Here is a 16062-nt window from a genome sequence, read left to right on the forward strand (position 1 = left end):
CCATTTCACCTCCCCTTAACTCTGTTTGGGATCGCTTACACACCAAGAAAGTTGGGCTTTGAGAATTCCATCCCACTGCCACTGAGGAGAATATTTCTCCATCTTGCCTATCCATCTCCCAGTTTTTTTAGAATTTTCTCTAGCTGTTACTCCAGAGGATTATGTTTCTTTCAAAGCCTTCTGTGTACATCTCTCTTTTTACCTGTGTCCTCCAACTCAGCCACAGCTGGTAAGTAACCGGACCCTTACCTGAAACTGGGAACAGGTAAGTGTATGTAATATGTTGGATAAAGCTCATTTCATTTCCAGAAATGTAGGAAGGCTTGAGATCTCTCCTATGAAAAACTGTTCTATGGAGTAGGGCTCTTTCTAAATTTGTGGCTGATTTAGTGAATCTTTAGGACCCTTACCAATAAAGGACTAATAATGGGAGGAGGAGTTCCTATTTTTATAAATTGCTATTCCACAAATCTTCCAAGTGATGTGGGGGAAAATGGACAGCAGCCCCCCCCCTCCTTTTTTTTTTTTAAAACCAAATCCTGATGTCGGCCTTGTGGAGAGGAGGACAGTAGTTCAAAGCAAGTTCTATTTATTGAATCTGATCTTCAGGTGAAGTCTGGAGACAAAATTTAATGAGCTCTTACTTTGGACTGTCTGACTTTATTTTTGTTTTCAGGATATTTTAAGTAATTGCTCAAATTGTCATTTTCTAGACATAAAAAATGTTATGTAAACTACTAAGTGGGCATTGGGTTAACAAACATGTTTGAAACTAAATATTTTAGAAATATAAATGTCTCAACACATTTATTTAATTTGTTCAATTTACAAACATTTCTAAATTGCTCAGAAAATCAGATAAAGTATATGGAAGTGCTTTGTAAATTATAAACAGAAATGCTAAAGAATATCATCACCATTCTCATTTATCTCTTGGAAACCACATAAACTATCTATACATGCAACTGTTCATAAGCAAATACACAAGTACCCAATAACATACAGAATGCAGGATGCTAGGGTGTTTGGAGTTGCTCTCCAGTTCAGATATAAGCTCAGTCTCTCTCTTCATCATCTCTCATTTTGACCATCTATTTAACTAAGATATAAATCCAATTGCTACGCAAACTGTTGAGGAAGCAAGAAAAGAAATTTCTTTGCTGAGATAAGCTTCCTGTGAGAATGGAAAATATATTTTTATCGTAAATGAGTGTAGCCATCTTTATTGGAATGTTGATAAGTATGCCAACTTCATAAAACTATTTGCAAGTTAATACAATAATTTGCAACATTTCTAATTATAAGCAGAATCACCAATTAGTACATTTTTAATTGGCATTTTAATTAAATATTTCAACATTAAAAAAAAAGTCTCTCTTCTCTCCCCCTCATGAGAACAAAAAGACAAAAGGGAGAGGAGACTATTTCAGAGCATTTCTACTGATGTTCATGGTGTTCTTCAGCTGATTCAGTATCAGCAAAAGAGAAACACGAGATTCCTTTTCCTAGTCACCAGGGCACTGTGAATTGTTCTATAAAAAATACCTTTACTGTGTGTTCCCTTCCCTGCTGGAGGGGGTCATGTTCATTTCATTCCGATACTGACACAGCCACACTGAAAGGTGGCTGGGTTGCTTGTCTGTCCAAATTCAAGTGTCTGGATTCAAAAAGAAAAAAGAAAAAAGAGATGTGAAAGAAAGTTCTAATTTAAAAAACAGGGTTTAAGAACCCCTCCTCCCCTTGCCTGACTTTGAGGAGAAAAATGTAAAAATCTCCTGTATAATACAATTAGATTTTAATTGCTTTTTCCTATAAGCCCCAATTTAAATTAAACATTTGTACTTCATCAAGAATCTGTGGTGGCATTTGAAAAGTCACTTTTAAATTTCACGTTAAATCTTGATTATGCTTCTAATGAAACTATCAGGGTTTTGCATAAGGTTGTCTTCCCCTTTATGCCATGCAGAGAAATTTGACCAACCACAGCCTTTGAAATGCTTCTCTTAATACTTCATTATCAACCTTTTTTGTAAGGACCTCAAAAGCATTTAACAAATAGAGAATCACAATTTCTGCTTGTCTATTCAATTGTAGGCCTGCCTGAAATTACTGTCTAAAAAAGTCCATCAGCAGATGGGCTTGAAAAGGCGAGAATAATGATGAGATTCCCCTATCATATGCAGTTTTACTAGGTAAATCAGTACAAGATAAGTTTTTTGAAAAGTATTTGCTACAGTTTTTTATAGTTGGGACACTTCCGAGGAGAACTGTCTTTTAGTAACTTGAGAAAATTCTTTCCTTTGAATTTATTTGTCTTAATCCTTATGGCTCCAAAGAAAGAGAATGAGAATGCAGGATAAGCCAAGCAGATGATGATGATTATAATGGTGGCCAGAGAGGAACCAATTTGATTTTTCTTCCAATGCACTTAATCATCTGGAATGAGCAGGCCTAGAAACTGTTTTGCCTTAACTGGTCGGCCCCATCTTACTCCAAATGATATCTCATAATGACACTGGGTCTTACCCAGTTCTGTTCATTTCTCGCTCTCTCCCCACCTAAGTTGGTCACCACCAAATCAGAAGGATGCCCCTGGACACAAAAGTAATCGGTAGTTCTGCTCTCATTCTTCAACAGAAGCTACCACCTCCACTTCTTTCCAAAGGTCTGCAGCAGGAATTTAAAAGAGTCCATTTCTCTTCTGCATTAGGAAAAGAATTTGTCTAAAATCTTCGGATTTTAAGGCAGCTTTTGAAAAACACTAATATTTTGGTCCTCTACATTTATGTTTTAGAGTAACCTTTCTATGGCTCTTGAAATCTCATCTGATAATGACATGTGGGATTCCTGACTGGCGAAGGAATCGGTTATTGGAGAAGGGTCTTTGAATCCATATTCTCACCAAGCATTGTGTAGAGCTGAAATTATTGTTTTCCACACTATGTGCTACTACTTTTAGGTGCATGTTATGAACAATAAAATACAAACTAATTTACAAATTACTGAATTTATACGGGGGTTCTGTCATAAGTTTTTGCCATGTTGAGGTTTTCTCACAAACAAATACAAAAAAGCCGAATATGATCAAGTGAGGATCCACTAAAACTGTCACGATAGGAGCGGATTTTCATCCTTAAAGAGACTGGGAATCTCCGAAGTCAGATAAATAAAACGTAAGGTGTAACAAAAGAAAAAAAAGGGAGAGAGAGAGAGAGAGAGAGAGAGAGAGAGAGAGAGAAAGTAAGGTGTGAGGAGCTGCTTTGGAATCTGGGAAAAAAAATATGACAGTACAAAAGAGTAATTTAAAAGCATCCCTGGTTCATTTAAAAAAAAGTTCCTGATCCATTAAAAAAAAAAAAAAGCTGGGATTTGTGGAGTAGCTCTGAGGTGAGCTACATCAGCTGCACTGTAGGAAGGCCTGAGGGCTTTGAGAATTCCCAGGTTTCTCGCTGATGGCCTCCGCAACTTGAGCCCTATGTGTTTCCTTCTAGAATCTCTATTTCTCTTGTCATGAAAGACAATAGCTCTTATATTACAATTATTAATAACAACAAAGGCTGTGAGGGTCCTGGGAAAAGACACTTCATTACAGCTCTTCTTATGAAACTAGTTTTGTTCAAGAAGGATACTCTAAGATGCATCTTTGTTTCAGTTTTTCGTGGATAGCAATATGACACAAAGAAGGATCTCCTTTGTGTGATACTACATAGTGACAAATGAGGCATTAAAAAAGGACCAGACGAAAAGGAGTTTGAATCCAAACCCTCTCTCTTCCATGGAAAGATATTTCTTTTTTCTTTTCTTTTTCCCAACTGGGAAAATTGGTTTAATGCTGCTCTATATTGGACAGTACTATTATCTCTTAGGACTATTAATAAAATTCCTTTTTTCTGGGCTCCAGTGACGCTCGTCTATTTTCATCAGAAAAGTGGGGGAGAATTCATATGGCTTAGAAAACGAGGTCAATATAATTTTTCTTAGGATAAATCTTTATTTTTCAGAAAGTGGATTTTTTTTTTTTTTCACTCGGTAAAGGATCAGGCTGGGTTAACAGCTGGGGGAAACACTGAGCTTGGGTCACATAAATAACATTCCCCATTGCGTCCCACTTGAAATATACCTGCACTCCTAGGACCTCTCAACGGAAACTACCATCCACTTTGGGCAGACGCTTCAGTCTCATTATAAGCTAAACTTTTATGGTTTGTTTTTCTCAATCTTTATTGTAAGCCCCTGTTATTGATCATTTCATTTCTCTGTATGCTTCTTAGGTTAGAGTTTTCTCCAAGCCCAGAGAAAATCAGATCATAAGGGGATCATTGAAATTCACCATCATCAGACCAGTCCAAACTTGCTTTTAAAAACTAGGTTGTTTTTGCAACTTCAGCAGCCTATGGTACTGGCACATTATGGGGCTATATTCCAGTAGTCCCAATAAGACCCTGTAAGACGGTCGATAGGTCAGTCTTTCTCTGCAGCTCTGTAGATGAAATTCTTATACTCTCCAGGCCAAACTGACACCATCCTACTTTAGGAGGAATTTCCCCTTCATTCAAAACTGCAATTACCTTTTGCTGCTATGAATTTCAGTCCTTTTCCTGTACTCAGTTTCTTTAGGTTTATCATACACACTTTGAAGTTTCCATTCCTTATTGATATCTAGGATACTAAATAGTGAACCAGGAGATTGTCCACATTATCCTGTGTGGCATTTCCTCACCTTAATCCAAGGCATCTGGTGGAGCCCGGATTCTGAAGATTATTGCTTTTCAGGATAATTGGGTTTGTTTTAAAATTTTAATATTATGGGAAAAAATATGTTTTTTCAAAGGCTGAGAACAGCATGTATAACAAACCCCAATAACTCAGCTTTAACTGTTATCAATCTCTGACCAATCTTATTTCATCTATACTTTCTGTAGCATTTTTAACTGCATATAGTTCTCTTAGTCTAAACTTCCAAACTACCATGGTTCAAAATAGGAGGAAGAGGGATAGCAAAAAAGATTATCTATCCTGTGTCTGAGAGATCCAGGCCACTAGTTAGAATGAAGTTTGGGGAACATTGTACATTTCTCCCATTGTCCTTGGGAGAAAATCAAGAATACAAACTAGCAAAAGGGAGTAAGCCATTCAAATGCATGTTTGAGTTTATTTCTATTGGACCTGTGGCTGGTTAGCGAAGACAGTAGAAATTGATGGTTGGATCAGATTGCGGAGAGACCATTTTACCATCTATTTGGATTTAATTCCATTAAGTGGTAAAAATGGCACTAAAGCACCAAAACCTGTTAATTTTCCAATCTTAAACTGTTCACCTAGTTGTTTTAGAGGATAATTCTTAGAGTTACCATGTAGACCTACCTTCCTGATACTGATATAAACTGGTATTGTATCCATCAATGCAAAACATAAATATTTTCTAAAGTCTGTACTGCAGGGACCAAGGCAACAAGATCAGAAAACAAAACAGAATTCTCTGCCTCCGTCATGACTGCAGAAAAAGTTCCTGTGATCTCAGGCTTTCTGGGAATGGTGGCTTGAGCTGTTCTTAGCAGCTCTCACTTAGAGACTGAGGAAAGGATCCTGAGTATAGCTTAACCCCGCAGCAGTCCTCATTTAGATGCTAAGTGCTGACGTGATTTTCTGTAGCTTAGTATTTCTCAGCAGGGCTTGCTACAATACACAAAGAAAGAAGGAAATGAGGACAGGGAAGATATCCTATCACTATACAATATCCTGAAATACGCTGGGCGCGGTGGCTCAAGCCTGTAATCCCAGCACTTTGGGAGGCCGAGGCGGGTGGATCGCGAGGTCGAGAGATCGAGACCATCCTGGTCAACGTGGTGAAACCCCGTCTCTACTAAAAATACAAAAAATTAGCTGGGCATGGTGGCGCGTGCCTGTAATCCCAGCTACTCAGGAAGCTGAGTCAGGAGAATTGCCTGAACCCAGGAGGCGGAGGTTGCGGTGAGCTGAGATCGCGCCATTGCACTCCAGCCTGGGTAACAAGAGCGAACTCTGTCTCAAAAAAAAAAAAAAAAAAAAAAAAAAAAAAAAAAAAAAAAAAAAAAAAATCCTGCAATACAAATGACATAGCAGTTGCAGGGGAAAAGATGACCCCCTGAACATTTGTGATTTGTGATTCACTTCCGAAGGAATCTGCCAGAGCTTCTTTTGCAAAGATCCACGGTACAGACTTGTCCTGTGGGACAATTGGCTTGCAAGACTTGTTTTGTCTTTTCATATTTTAGGGCACTGAATTAGTACATAGAAAATTAACATTTATAAAAAACATTTTTAGAATGATTTACAGGGCTGAACTCCCTCTGAAGAAACAGATGGTGAACTAGATAGGGGAATATGACCAAAAGCTACGCATTCTCGAATGTTCCTTTCTATACTCATCTGGAAAAATACCTTTGGCCAGGTGCAGTGGCTCACGCCTGTAATCCCAGCACTTTGGGACGCCAAGGTGGGCGGATCACCTGAGGTCAGGAGTTCAAAACCAGCCTTGACTAACATGGCGAAACCTTGTCTCTACTAAAAATACAAAAAATTAGCTGGCTGTCATGACATCTGCCTATAATCCCAGCTACTAGGGAGAATGAGGCAGGAGAGTCGCTTGAACCTGGGAGGCAGAGGTTGCAGTGAGCTGAGATTATGCTATTGTACTCCAACCTTCCAATCTGGGCAACAAGAGCGAAACTCTCCAAAGAAAGAAAAGAAAGAAAGAACAAAAGAAAGAAAGGAGGGAGGGAGGGAAGGAGGGAGGAAGGGAAGGAAGAAAGGAAGGAAGGAAGGAAGGAAGAGACCTTCCTTTGTTCCCAGTCTCCACTGCAATCATTTCTCTTTTTTCTTTCAATGCTGTCCTCCTACAACAAGTCAGCACTAGCCGCCCCTAACTCCTCACGCTCTGCAATCTGGCTTGTGTTCTACCGCCCTGCTGAAATAGATCCCTCCACTGATACCAGCTTTGTTCCCTCTTGACACATTTTTAAGTAGGAGGAAATTTGTCTTTGAAAGTCTGAGTACTTCTTTTCAAGACTTCAGATACCTTGTAACTTCTACTCCTAATTCCCTTCCCTAGTTAAATAGGAAAGCCTGATTTCAGTACTGTAGAATGGGTAAGAATTAGTCATGCTTTTCACCCTTGAAAAAAAATTTTGCATTTTAAACTCAACTCTCTCAAATTGTATAGTGAATAGTTCCTAGTTCAAATACCCTCAGGGATGATCAGATAAGGGTAATGAAGAAAATCTGGGACCAATGGGATATTATTTCATGGTTATTTGTAATTCCTACTTTCCATGTAATTGTGCGTGTGCGCAAGTGTGAACATGCCTTTGTGTGTGCCGTTCACATGTGTTCTATAGGTCAGAAGCTGTGGAACAGAGACAGTCACATGGAAACTCACTCAGAAGAGCTATCTCTGGGCTCTTTCCAGCCCAAGGCATTTTGAGAGTTCTATGGAGTGAAAAGCTAATGTCAGAACTTTCTAAGAGAAAGCTGCTATCACTGGAGCACCTTCCAGCTATAGCTCCAGGCAGTTTCCCTACTCCATACCCTCCCCTTAGCCTTTAACCCTGTACTCCTTTTTTTTCTTTTTTTTTCTTTTGAGTGTGAGTTTTGCTCTTTTCAGCAGGCTGGAGTGTAGTGGCACAGTCTTGGCTCACTGCAGTCTCTGCCTCCTGGGTTCAAGAGATTCTCCTGCCTCAGCCTTCCAAGCAGCTGGGATTACAGGTGCCTACCACCACACCTGGTTAATTGTTATATTTTTAGTAGAGACGGGGTTTCACCATGTTGGCCAGGCTGGTCTCAAACTCCTGATCTCAGGTGATCTGCCCACCTCAACTCCTCAAAGTGCTAGGTTTACAGGCATGAGCTACCACACCTGGCCAGAACCTTAGTTTTTTTTTAAAAACAGGAAAACTGTAACTTAAATCTAAGCTACATAAACCACTGGGATTCAAATGCATTGAGACATACCTGGCACACTTGTGGCACTGGCCTGTAAGAAGCTTGCTGCATCAGGCTGAGGAGCTTACTGGGAAAGAACGCTGTTGCTAAGGGGAGAGGAAGTCCAGCACACACATTTGGCCTCGTTGTGCAAAGGCAGATGTATGTCTAAATGTGGCATGGCATGGTACCTGGCACTCTGGTCCAGTGCCCATCTGTGGCATGGGCTATCCAGAATCAGGCATGTATTGTCACCATGACTGTGAAACTGCAAACCATACAATGTGATGTGGCAGAAACCATCTTGTGGGCTCTGCTAGTTTGGAGAACAGCCCCCAAAAAGGAAGAAACAGTTTAACGTGTGAATTGGTTAGTGGTTTAAACCCCTTGTCTACAACGAGATATACTAGACAGAGAATGGAAACTTGCCATTTTCTGTGCACTTCCTAATGTCATAAAATAATGTAAACTTCTTCAGATGGTAACAGGTAAAGAAGGGCTCTTTCTATGAATGTGTGTGTATCTATGGATAGTGAATGTTAGATAAACAAACAAACAATAAAAAAAAAAAAAAACCAGCCTAAGCACATAAATAAACAAAAGAAGATTGGAGGCTATCCAAGAGCTAAAAGAGAAGCTGTGGCATTTGTATTTGGGTTAATCTGAAGTCCCTCCCCTACCGTCCCAGCTTCCTGGGAAAAAGTTTTACTGTGGATCAGGCTGATTATGTACTAGGCAATTCAGAAGTCAAAGCTACCCAGGGGAGAAGCCACATAATTCAGAAAAGCATGCGTGTTTGAGGAGCTATAGTGCCCTAAATGAAAAAAACTTTAATTGTGGCTAGATTATAGCCACTAATGTGTTGCAAGGTTAGAAGATCCCTAGAGCAGCGAAGCAACAGAAAATGATAGAAAGTCTGCAGGGCTCTGCTTTGGACATTACCTGCAGCCTTACAACTACTAATGTATCTGTATCCATGGCTGGTTTTTTTTTTTTTTTTCTTTTAAGATGGGGTTTCACCATGTTGGTCAGGCTGGTCTTGAACTCCCGACCTCAGGTGATCTGCCCGCCTTGGCCTCCAAAGTGCTTGGATTACAGGCATGAGCCGCCATGCCCAGCCTCCACGGATGGTTTTTAACAGCTTGGAAAAGACATTCAGCAAGGAGAATAGCAAGGACCAAGACACACATTGAAAGGAAGGAGAAAGAACTTCTTTGTAAGTGTTCATATTAAAGGAGGAGGGGAAGGCAGGGACAGAGGGATGCAGTTTGACCACCAGCCTAGGTGGGATCAAGTGACAGGAGATGCTTCTTACAGTGAGACATTATTATGAGCTCTCAGAAAAGGTGGGGGTGATGATTGCTCTCCCATATTCTTACTGCTGGAAAATCAACTTGGGAGAAGCATGAGCCTTAGAAGCTTACAGGAAAAAGGATAGACCTAAGAGTGAGTTGCTTTCTTCAGGGTTGGTGACAAGCATGCACAGTAGGTCTAAGAATGTAAGATAATAGCTGTGGCCTTAAAAACTTCTGCGAGTGGAGGTAGTGAATGGCGGGGCTAGAGGACAGATAGCCCCAGGCAAAAACTTGGAATCCTTCTGGGTATATTGCCTCCCAACCCCCAGCAAATATTTGATTTCTAGTCTGGAAAGGTGTGCACAGGCAAGTCAGCAGTAATTGCTGGAAACACTGTAACACAAAGGAAAACTACAAAGAAGGAAACAGACCCATGACTAACGTAATCAGTGCAGCTAGAGGTCCAGTCCTTTCAGGCAATGAAAGCTTTGAGAACTACCAAAACCAGAAGACACCTCACCCAGATACAAAAAAAGAGAATGTTGCAGTTGGAGAGCCATTTTCCAGAAGAGTGTAGAAATAATCTAAGTCTCCCAGCCCCTCAAATTATTACTTAGGTATTAGACGCTTGCAAGCATCTCCCTGTTCTTTCTCTGGCCCGGTGTTTCTCAAGTGGACTACCTGCAGTATAACCATCTTGGGAACCTGGGCATGCAGCTCTCTACCACTCATTCTCCCTCCTCCCTGACAACTGCCACTGAACAAGAGCCTCTGGAGCTGGGGCCCAGGAGTCTGCATGTGCAATAAACTCCCCAAGAGGATTCCCATGCAATCTACATTTTGTACTTTACTGTCCTAGACTGATGAAAGACCTCTAAGCGAACACTAAAGCAAGACAGACACTACGAGGCCAGATGCAGTGGCTCACACCTGTAATCCCAGCACTTTAGGAGGCCAAAGTGGGCAGATTGCTTGAGGTCAGGAGCTCGAAACCAGCCTGGACAATATGGCAAAACCCTGTCTCTGCTAAAAATACAAAAATTAGCTGACAGTGGTGGTGCATAACCTGTATAGTCTCAGCTACTTGGGAAGCTGAAGCACAAGAGTTGCTTGAACCAGGGAGGCAGGGGTTGCAGTGAGCTGAGATCATGCCACTGCAGTGCAGCCTGGGCAACACAGCGAGACTCTGTCTCAAAAAAAAAAAAAAAAAAAAAAAAAAAAAAGACAGATACCACGAGATGGGAGTAGGGTAGGGAGAAGATCCAGTCCTATCTAGGTCAGGTAGTACGGCCACCCAACAGCTAATGGTAGTTGGTGGCGTGTGGTTGTTACACCCCTCACCACTGGGAATTACAGTAAGGCCAGGGACAATTCTGGGGAAGATGCTTTCACCAAAGTCACCCTCTTTAGGTACCTGGAGACAGCAATAGGGCTAGCTTCTGTCAGAGTCTTACTGAGGAATTATCTGCTTATCTGGCCAGATCCTAGTCCCCTTATTTGCTTTTAAGTCCATGGCAACTGCTAGCTCTCAAGGTAATCAGAAAGTGCACTGGTGCTTATTCTCCAGAGATCATTAGAGGGATGGAGGAAGTCCAGGGTAGTTGAGTCAGCAATGGCCAGAGTTCCATGGCCAATGCACACTGCTCCTAGGTGAGCAAGGCACTTTCAGTATGAGGTCCCTGAAGGCTGAACATGGAAAGTGTATCAGCGCAACTCTAGAGAGACAATTTAATACTTTTAAAAAAATCTCCCATTTATTTGCAAGCTTGGCACTCTTTGAAAAGATCACCCTTTGGGCTCACCAACTGTATTCAGCATAGCTGGCTACATCAGGAGAATGGGTAGGGATACAAGCCCCAGAAGTTTATCTAAATGAGTGACTGTGGAGTCTTCCCAAGAGTGCATTTGCTCTTAAGTAAGAGAATTGAGAAGTTCCAGCAATGAAGCTTGTCACTTGAATTTGTTACCAAGCTCCCTGGTTACAGACCAACAAAGTGGGTGGGAGGATTACTAGGAGGGGTGCTATAAGCCAAACCTAAAAAATATATATTTTACTAAAACTCTATAAGACCCTTTTACACAAGTGACTGTTTTGATACCTAAGCGGAAAAGTCAAACTCTAAATGGGGTCAAAAGACATTTGTTCTTTTTTTTTTTTTTTTTTTGAGACGGAGTTTCAATCTTGTTACCCAGGCTGGAGTGCAATGGCGCTATCTTGGCTCACCACAACCTCCGCCTCCTGGGTTCAAGCAATTCTCCTGCCTCAGCCTCCCAAGTAGCTGGGTCTACATGCGCGCACCACCACACCCAGCTAATTTTTGTATTTTTAGTAGAGACAGAGCTTCACCATGTTGACCAGGATGGTCTCGATCTCTTGACCTCGTGATCCACCCGCTTCAGCCTCCCAAAGTGCTGGGATTATAGGCGTGAGCCACCGAGCCCTGCCTGTTCTTTCTTAAAAAAAAAAAAAAAAAAAAAAAAAAAAATTAATGGATCCATTTTTTAGAGCAGACTTAAGTTTACAGAAAAAATGAGCAGAATGTACAAAGAGCTCAGTGGCACAACCTCGGCTCACTGCAACTTCTGCCTCCCGGGTTCAAGCGATTCTCCTGCCTCAGCCTCCCGAGTAGCTGTGATTACAGATGCGTGCCACCACACCACTAATTTTTGTATTTTTAGTAGAGACGAGTTTTACCATGTAGGCCAGGCTGGTCTTGAACTCCTGACCTCAAGTGATCCACCCACTCAGTCTCCCAAAGTGCTAGAATTACAGGCATAAGCCACCATGCTCAGACCAGAGAGCTTTTATATACAGTCATGCACTGCATGGTGACATTTTTGTGGATGGTGAATCGCATATATGACAGTGGTCCCATAAGATTATAATGGAGCTGAAAAGTTCCTATTGCTTAGTGACATGGTAGCCATCTGAACTTCGCAGCTCAACACATTACTCACGTGTTTGTGATGACGCTGGTGTAAATGAACTTACTGCGTTGCCAGTTGTATCAAAACATAGCACATATAATTATATATAGTACATAATACTTGATAATAAATGATTATGTTACTGGCTTATGTGCTTGCTACATTATACTTTTTCATTGTTATTTTAGAGTATCCTCTTTCTACCTATGAAAAGAAAAAAAAAGCTAACTGTAAAATAGCCTCAGGCAGGCCTTTCAGGAGTTATTCAGAAAAAAACATTAGCAGAGGAGATGACAGCTTCGTGTGTGTTATTGCCCCCAAAGACTTTCCAGTGGGACAAGATGTGTAGTTGGAAGACAGTGATATTGATGATCCTGACCCTGTGCAGGCCTAGGCCAATGTGTGTGTGTCTTGGTTAAAAGGTAAAAACATTAATAGAAAAAAGCTTAAAGAAAAAGGATGTAAAGAAAGAAAATATTTTTGTACAGCTGTACAATATATTTGTGTTTTAAGCTAAGTATTATTACGAGAGTCAAAAAGTTTAAAAAATTTAAAAGTTTACAAAGTAACAAAGTTACAGCAAGCGAAGGTTATTATTGAGGAAATTTCTAAAATAAACTTAGCTCAGCAGAGGTGTACAGTGCATATGAAATCTTCAGTAGTCTACAGTAATGTCCTAGATTTTCCCATTAACTCCCTCACTCACTGATTCACCCATAGCAACTTCCATTTCAGCAAGCTCCATTCACAGTGAGTGCCCTATAGAAGTACACCATTTAAAATATTTTTGTTTGTTTGTTTGTTTGAGACAGAGTCTGGCTCTGTTGCCAGACTGGAGTACAGTGGGTGCAATCCTGGATCACTGCAACCTTTGCCTTCCGGGTTCAAGGAATTCTCCTGCCTCAGCCTCTCGAGTAGCTGGGGCTACAGGCAAGCACCACCATGACTGGCTAATTTTTGTATTTTAGTAGAGTTGGGGTTTTACCATGTTGACCAGGCTGGTCTCAAACTCCCAACCTCAGGTGATACACCTGCCTCAGCCTCCCAAAGTGCTGGGATTACAGGTATGAACCACCATGCCTAGCCTATGTTTTGTTTAGATAAACCAATACTTACCATCATGTTATAATTGCCCACAGTAGTTAGTACAATAACATAGCCTAGGAGCAATAGGTATACCATATAGCATGAGTGTGTAGTAGGCTAGCCATCTTGGTTTGTGTAAGTACATTCTATGATGTTTGCACAGTGACAAAATCACCTAAAGACATATTTCTCATAACATAAACCTGTCATTCAGCCACACACGGTGTCCCCTCCCCACCTCTGCCTACAGTGTCCTTTAGTATTTGTTGATCCCTACTCTTTTATACATAGAACCCAGTGTGAGCAGGAACAGTCCCTGGAAAACATGCCCAGTGGATATGATGCTACCCAGATAAAGCAGAGCCTAAGCCAGGCGTGGTGGTTCATGCCTGTGATCCCAGAACTTTGAGAGGCTGAGGCAGGTAGATCACAAAGTCCTGAGATCAAGACCATCGTGGCCAAGATGGTGAAACCCTGTCTCTACTAAAGATACAAAAATTAGCTGGGTGTGGTGGTGCACGCCTGTAATCCCAGCTACTCGGGAGGCTGGGGCAGGAGAATCAGTTGAACCAGGGAGTCAGAGGTTGCAGTGAGCTGAGGTCACGCCGCTGCACTCCAGCCTGGGTGACAGAGTGAGATTCTATCTATAAATGAATGAATGAATGAATGAATGAATAAGAAAGCAGAGCCTTTGCCCTGGCAGATGTGGTTGTCTTGTGGACATAGAAGCGAAAGCTGGTGCAATGAAAGGATAAAAAAGTAGCAGAGACAATGTGACAGTTAACTGGGCGTATTCATGAGTGTATGCAAATGATTGCTTAGACCTCTCAGAAATACTTAAGAAGAATTTTTCAGGAATTAGGATTCCTGGATTAGTCAGTGGGAATAAGAGCAAGGGAAATGCGGGCTGTGGAAAAGTACAGCAGGGAGAATACACGCTCCAGAGTAGGACTGCCAGGGATCCAGTCCTGGCCTTACCACTTAACTAGCTGTGTGAGGCTGGCTGACCACTCTACGCTTCAGTCTCTGTTTCTATAAAATGGAAGATATAATAGTTTCTACCTCATAAAATTGTGATAATTATATAAACTTAAAATATGTAAAACACTTTTAAAAGCACTTGGTCTGGCCGGGCGCGGTGGCTCAAGCCTGTAATCCCAGTACTTTGGGAGGCCGAGGCGGGTGGATCACGAGGTCAAGAGATCGAGACCATCCTGGTCAACATGGTGAAACCCCATCTCTACTAAAAATACAAAAAATTAGCTGGGCATGGTGGCACGTGCGTGTAATCCCAGCTACTCAGGAGGCTGAGGCAGGAGAATTGCCTGAACCCAGGAGGCGGAGGTTGCGGTGAGCCGAGATCGCGCCATTGCACTCCAGCCTGGGTAACAAGAGCGAAACTCCGTCTCAAAAAAAAAAAAAAAAAAAAAAAAAAGCACTTGGTCTGTCCTGGCAATGAAACGGACCCCATTTCTACAAAAAATACAAAATAAAAATATGCCGTGTGTGGTGGTTCATTCCTGTCATTTCAGCATTTTGGGAGGTCGAGGTGGGTGGATCACTTGAGGTCAGGAGTTCGACAGTAGCCTGGCCAACGTGGTGAAACCCTGTCTCTACTAAAAAATACAAAAATTAGCTGGGCATGGTGGCATGTGCCTGTAGTCCCAGCTACTCAGAGGCTGAGGTGGGAAGATTGCTTGAGTCCGGTAGGTCGAGGCTGCAGTGAGCCATGGTCAGGGTACTGTATTCCAGCCCGAACTACAGAGCCAGAGTCTCTAAATAAATAAATAAATAAATAAATAAATAAATAAATGTACTTGGAGTGCACAAAATAAACACTCAGTGAAAAGTATAGTACCCACCCCATGGAGTTGCTATGAAAATTTAAAAAGATGATACAGGTAAAGCACTTAGCAGAGTTCCTCACATACTTGACAAATGCTAGCTATTATTACGTGATATGATTAAACTTTACATATCAGTGTATACACACACGTATACTGGAGGACTAACACAAGAAGAAATAATTATACAGTTTTTACTTGGTTGTGTAAAAACACAACTAACCACGGTTATTTATGTAACTTGCTCACCACTTATACCTAATTACCATGAGGCACAATAACAATTATACATAGCACTAAGAGTGTCAGATTGACTCTGCTAAAGGTTTGATTAGAGCACTAACCTCTGTGTACACATGCTCAGTGTTTGCTGCCTGTTACTCTTGTAGTATGATCATGTGCTAATGTAGCAGTCATCTGCTCACTACATTAAAAAATTAGTGGGAGCACTGGCTTGCCACAGACTTCTAATATTCCTCAGAATCTTTTTGCAGTTCTTTTCTTTTCTTTTCTTTTCTTTTTTTTTTGAGACGGAGTTTCGCTCTTGTTACCCAGGCTGGAGTGCAATGGCGCGATCTCGGCTCACCGCAACCTCCGCCTCCGGGGTTCAGGCAATTCTCCTGCCTCAGCCTCCTGAGTAGCTGGGATTACAGGCACACGCCACCATGCCCAGCTAATTTTTTTGTATTTTTAGTAGAGACGGGGTTTCACCATGTTGACCAGGATGGTCTCGATCTCTTGACCTCGTGATCCACCGGCCTCAGCCTCCCAAAGTGCTGGGATTACAGGCTTGAGCCACCGAGCCTGGCCTGCAGTTCTTTTTCTCCTTAAATTCTCTGTTGCATCTGATGATCTATCTTTTTTAGTTCAAAATCCTTTTATTGAATTCACTTTTATAGGCGCTTACAATGCTCAAAGTACTAGATTAGGAAGTGGAGGGTATACAGAGA

At 41.5% G+C, this 16062-nt stretch overlaps 1 protein-coding gene across 1 annotated transcript in view; it reads left to right on the top strand.

Annotated features, from left to right (window-relative positions):
• WNT8B (Wnt family member 8B) overlaps window positions 1–16062 on the top strand; it is a 27667-nt gene continuing 11605 nt past the window's right edge. The window contains exon 1 of the mRNA XM_003922299.3: window positions 1–229. Within this exon, the coding sequence (XP_003922348.1) occupies window positions 162–229 (68 nt within the window). The 5' untranslated portion in view covers window positions 1–161. The remainder of the gene's footprint in view (window positions 230–16062) is intronic.

The sequence above is a fragment of the Saimiri boliviensis genome, chromosome 12, assembly GCF_048565385.1.
Source record: "Saimiri boliviensis isolate mSaiBol1 chromosome 12, mSaiBol1.pri, whole genome shotgun sequence".
Taxonomy (NCBI): domain Eukaryota; kingdom Metazoa; phylum Chordata; class Mammalia; order Primates; family Cebidae; genus Saimiri; species Saimiri boliviensis.